The 4,389-nt window shown below is 35.2% G+C and overlaps 1 protein-coding gene across 1 annotated transcript; it reads left to right on the top strand.

The window, feature by feature from the left end:
- The first annotated feature begins 1,170 nt into the window (after window positions 1-1,170).
- On the top strand, window positions 1,171-3,611 carry LOC131069582 (LRR receptor-like serine/threonine-protein kinase FLS2). The gene is made up of 2 exons (XM_058005087.2): window positions 1,171-2,888; window positions 2,972-3,611. The coding sequence occupies exon 1, from the start codon at window positions 1,909-1,911 to the stop codon at window positions 2,848-2,850; it is 942 nt and encodes a 313-aa protein (XP_057861070.1). The 5' UTR covers window positions 1,171-1,908; the 3' UTR covers window positions 2,851-2,888; window positions 2,972-3,611.
- Window positions 3,612-4,389: the final 778 nt, after the last annotated feature.

The raw sequence follows: 4,389 nt of genomic DNA, 5'->3' as shown, positions 1-4,389 counted from the left end.
AGGGAACCATGCCGAGAACTATACATATTTTGACAAATAATTTAAAAAAAAATAGATGTTTCCATTGTAATTGGCTTGATTTGAAATATACTTAGAACACAACACCTACTCCTCTCCTCATCCAAAACAGTTGTCAGTTGTCAGTCTGCCTATAAGATATCGCCTGCAAAATATTTCAGTGCTCACCAAATCCTGACTGGTTATATGTGAGTAAATTTGTACCTCTTCTCTGTCAAATTCGATTGCTTACCACACGGTGTTGCCTTATTGCCCAATGCTTATTCTGCATAATCTATATTTTTGTATGATCAAATGTATTGACCTGTGATCGAAGTCTTTATCTCTCAAAGAATTTTTAATCTTTTTGTGTTGTGTCAATGGTACAACCTCTTCAGTATCAACTTGTTCAAGAAATGGTCCATTACATATATCTTGAGGAGGAGCAATGTTATCAAATGGTGATCAGAAAGTTAGCTAAAAACATATTAAACTTTCACATGGTTTTGAAAGTCATAGATAAATGGAAATAACAACATATTTTTTACAAGTAACAAAGGATAGATGATAATAGATTTAGAACAACTGAAAAAGGAAAACAAATATCATATTTCAACAAAGCAAAATTTTCATTCTGTGTACATAGACTTGATATAAGATCTCTTTCTTTGCTCGCATATAAACATTGAAAACAAGGATAAATATTTTGTGAGATATCTGACACATATTGACAATCATGGTTTTAATGGAGTGAATATTAAGTGAAATATCTATGAAAAAGGTGTCAAGCGAGATTGTTTCATTGAATGGTTTGAGTCAGACATTTCAGCTAGGAAAATGATAATGAGCTTTTGGGTTTGCTTTATCAGGGTATTGTGTGTTTTTAAAGATTTTTTTGAATTCATTTGTTCAACAACTCTTTTGAATACGAGAAACTACCATTGTAGGTTGTGCAAATAGCAAGCTGAGCGGTACAAGGTTGCGTTGTGTGATGGAAGCCATGTGCAAATTGAATGATCTCTCTAGGGCACTTGCAAGCTCAACACTTTTATCTATAAAGAACTTTGATTGAAATCTTTACATCATAAACATGTACATATTGAATCAATCATGATGTATTAGTATCTCTAACAAATATTCTTTATTTTTAAGTTAATTGTGGTTGAGATTTTTCGTGCTGTATTAAGTGCATTTTAATGCTTTCTATCTACCATCAAGTTTGTTTTCTGCTCTGATTCTTTGGGCTGGTAGAGAGCACAAAACCTCTGCTGAATCTTTCTCTTTCAGTGATCGGGCTGGACCCCCTTTTGATTTTTTTGCCTAATATTTCAAACTTGACAATTTGTAGATAGGTGGGGTCCAAAGCGGTCGTTGCATACAATATTTCTGATGAAAATTCTGAACCCCATATATTACTAAAAAGTTTCATTTAGGGATCATCAATTGTGTTTCTTTCCTTCTCAATTGTCATCGACCTCTCCCTTCTTTTGTTCCTAAAATCTAGCTATGAGTTTTGCGGGTCAAGTCTCCAGACTATTATACATTGAAGTCCGGAATTGTCTCACACCGGTAACTTGTTCTTGCTGGAAACTTTTACTCATCGGGAAATTGTTTTCCGTTCCATTCGGACTCAATAATCTCACAATTACGGTGAGTGGTTGGCAACAGAACTGGCCCTGCAGGTGGACAATGTTGTTCTTCACAGATGTTCAATTCACCAATCTTTAGGCAGTCTATACACCTTAGTTCAATTGGATTTGTATGAAAATGATGTCACAGGTGCCATTCCCCCAAATTTGGGCATGCTCACTCACCTGCAGGTTCTTTACCTTTATTCAAATAACTTATCAGGCAATATTCCCAGCTCTTTAGGAAATCTCTCAAACATCAGAGATCTAGAATTGGCAGAAAATGATCGTGGGCATGCTAAGCCACCTACAGGTTCTTCTCTTTTATAGAAATAACTTATCAGGTAGCATTCCCAGCTCTTTAGGAAATCTCTCAAATTTGAGAGATCTAGAATTGGCAGAAAATAATCCTACAGGTGCCATTCCCACCTGTTTAGGAAATCTCTTAAAATTGAGAACGCTAATCTTGTCAGAAAATGATCTTAAAGGTACCATTCCGTCTGAATTGGGCATGCTCACTCACTTGCAAGTTCTTTACCTTTCTCTTAATAACTTATCAGGAACCATTCCCAGATTCTTAGGAAATCTCTCAACATTGACAGATTTAGACTTATCCGGAAGCCATCTCGAAGGCCCCATTCGTCCTGAATTGGGCATGCTCACTCACCTGGAGACTCTTTATCTTTACAATAATAACTTAACAGGCACCATTCCCACCTCTTTAGGAAATCTATCCAGATTGACTGTTTTGGTCTTGTCAGCCAACCATCTTGAAGGCCCCATTCCTCCTGAATTGGGCATGCTTACTAAGCTTCAGTGGCTTCACCTCTTTACAAATAATTTATCAGGCGTCATTCCCGGCTCTTTAGGAAATTTGTCAAAACTGACTAATTTAGAGTTGTCTGCAAACCAGCTTAGTGGAAACATACCAGATTCTTTTAGTACCCTCCGGCAGCTCATAAATCTTTATCTTGAGCAGAACAAGTTAACAGGGGAGATCCCTGTAACTTTAGAGAGATGTCGAATGTTAGAGGTCTTTCAATTGTCAGAAAACCAGCTTAGTGGAAGTTTACCAGATTTTCTTGGCGGCCTCCAGCAGCTAAGATATATTTATCTTCACCACAAGCAGCTAACAGGGGAAATACCTGCGAGTTTAGAGGGATGTCGGATGTTGGAGAAGCTTCATCTATCTCACAATAACTTATGGGGAAGGATACCTCGTTAGATTCACCGGGCACAACAACGTTGGTTATATTGCTTCAGGTAAACTTTTTTGCGTCTTCTTCATAGTGGCATTTTCATTTCTAATAATCTTTTGAGAATTTTTTGAATGAAATTGATTGCAGAGTATGGATTCGGTTGGAGTTCATCTAAAAGGAAATGTTTGTAGTTATTGAAATCTGATATATTAGAGATTGTTAAAAGGTTTCAGAGTATGGATTCGGCTGGAGTTTATCTAAAAGGAAATGTTTGTAGTTATTGAAATCTGATATATTAGAGATTGTTAAAAGGAAGTGATGACATGTTTGTAGCAGACACACACTTGCGAATTTGTGTGGGGTCAGCTTCTTCAAACAGACCGGTAGATATTGTTGATAGCGCGCTATAGATATCAGATATCACGCATGGGAGTTGCAGCTGGTTCCAATTTAACATCTACCATATCAGACCTGCTGCACAAGGCCAATTCCACAGAAGCACTTGCATCTTACGGTCCTTTATAAGTTCTATTAAGAAGTCTTAGTCCTTTCTGTTTGCTAGTTATGTAGAGAGTTTATCTTCTACTTGGAACAGAGACTTACTAACATGTAACATTTTGGCTTTGAGATAAAGCTTTTAATTTTCTAGAATGGATTTGAACTTCTGATGAATTGCACCCAATATCAGTCAGAACAGATCTAGTTAATCAAGCTATCAGGCTGTGTGTAAGATTTTGGGTTTTGTATATATCTCAATGGTCGAATATTTTTTCCTACAAAATTAATACTGCACTGCTCTCCTGTAAAATATTATGCAAACCCCAATGGATATTATGAAAAATGAAAATTTAATTTTAAATTATCATAATTGGTGTCTTAGGGAATCAATGAGAAGGAGAAGCAGGATGGCTGAAAATTTGAGAGGAAACATGCATTTCAATAGAAATAATTTCAATATCCTTATTTGCATGTTTTTCATATTTGAACATTAATTTGGACTTCTTCTACTCTTCAATGGCTCTACATTTATAGAGAAGCTTATTCTATATTCTTTATCGAAAGATCTTATGTAAGCGGTGACTTCTAAGATGGGCACATCTTTCTTTATTTGTAACTAAGGCGCATTAGAAGTTTTACCTTTTGAATTGTAGGTGAAACTTCTATTGATAACCTTCTAGCTCATATTCTTAATAAAGTCATTCTTCTTGATATATTATTAATTTATTTTTAGAATGAGTTGATTGAATCATTCATCTTAAATTAAATATTAGGCATCATCATTAAGCATATTCTTGGGTATACTCATTATTCTATATGAACTAATTTAAAAATAATTGAGCCTCATGTAATTCCTTTTGTTAAATTGATATATTTTATTAAGGTAAGAAAGGTTTCAAAAGGATTCAAAACTTTTTACATTAAGAAAGGTAGAGTGATAAGCATAGAAGGATAGCAAAGAACAACCCAAAACAAAAACAGTGAGAAAACAACAAACAAAAACAACAGCTGCAACGCAACATCAAGACAACAAAAATAGACTAGAAACTAAAAACTACAAACAAGCA

Source organism: Cryptomeria japonica, chromosome 3, assembly GCF_030272615.1.
Source record: "Cryptomeria japonica chromosome 3, Sugi_1.0, whole genome shotgun sequence".
In the NCBI taxonomy this organism is placed as follows: Eukaryota; Viridiplantae; Streptophyta; class Pinopsida; order Cupressales; family Cupressaceae; genus Cryptomeria; species Cryptomeria japonica.
Note: the sequence above shows the minus strand (reverse complement) of the source record. Positions and strands in the feature narration are given on the sequence as shown.

Excerpts from the sequence above, each read along its gene's own strand:
- LOC131069582 (XM_058005087.2), top strand. The coding sequence starts at position 1,909 with ATGATCGTGGGCATGCTAAGCCACCTACAGGTTCTTCTCTTTTATAGA.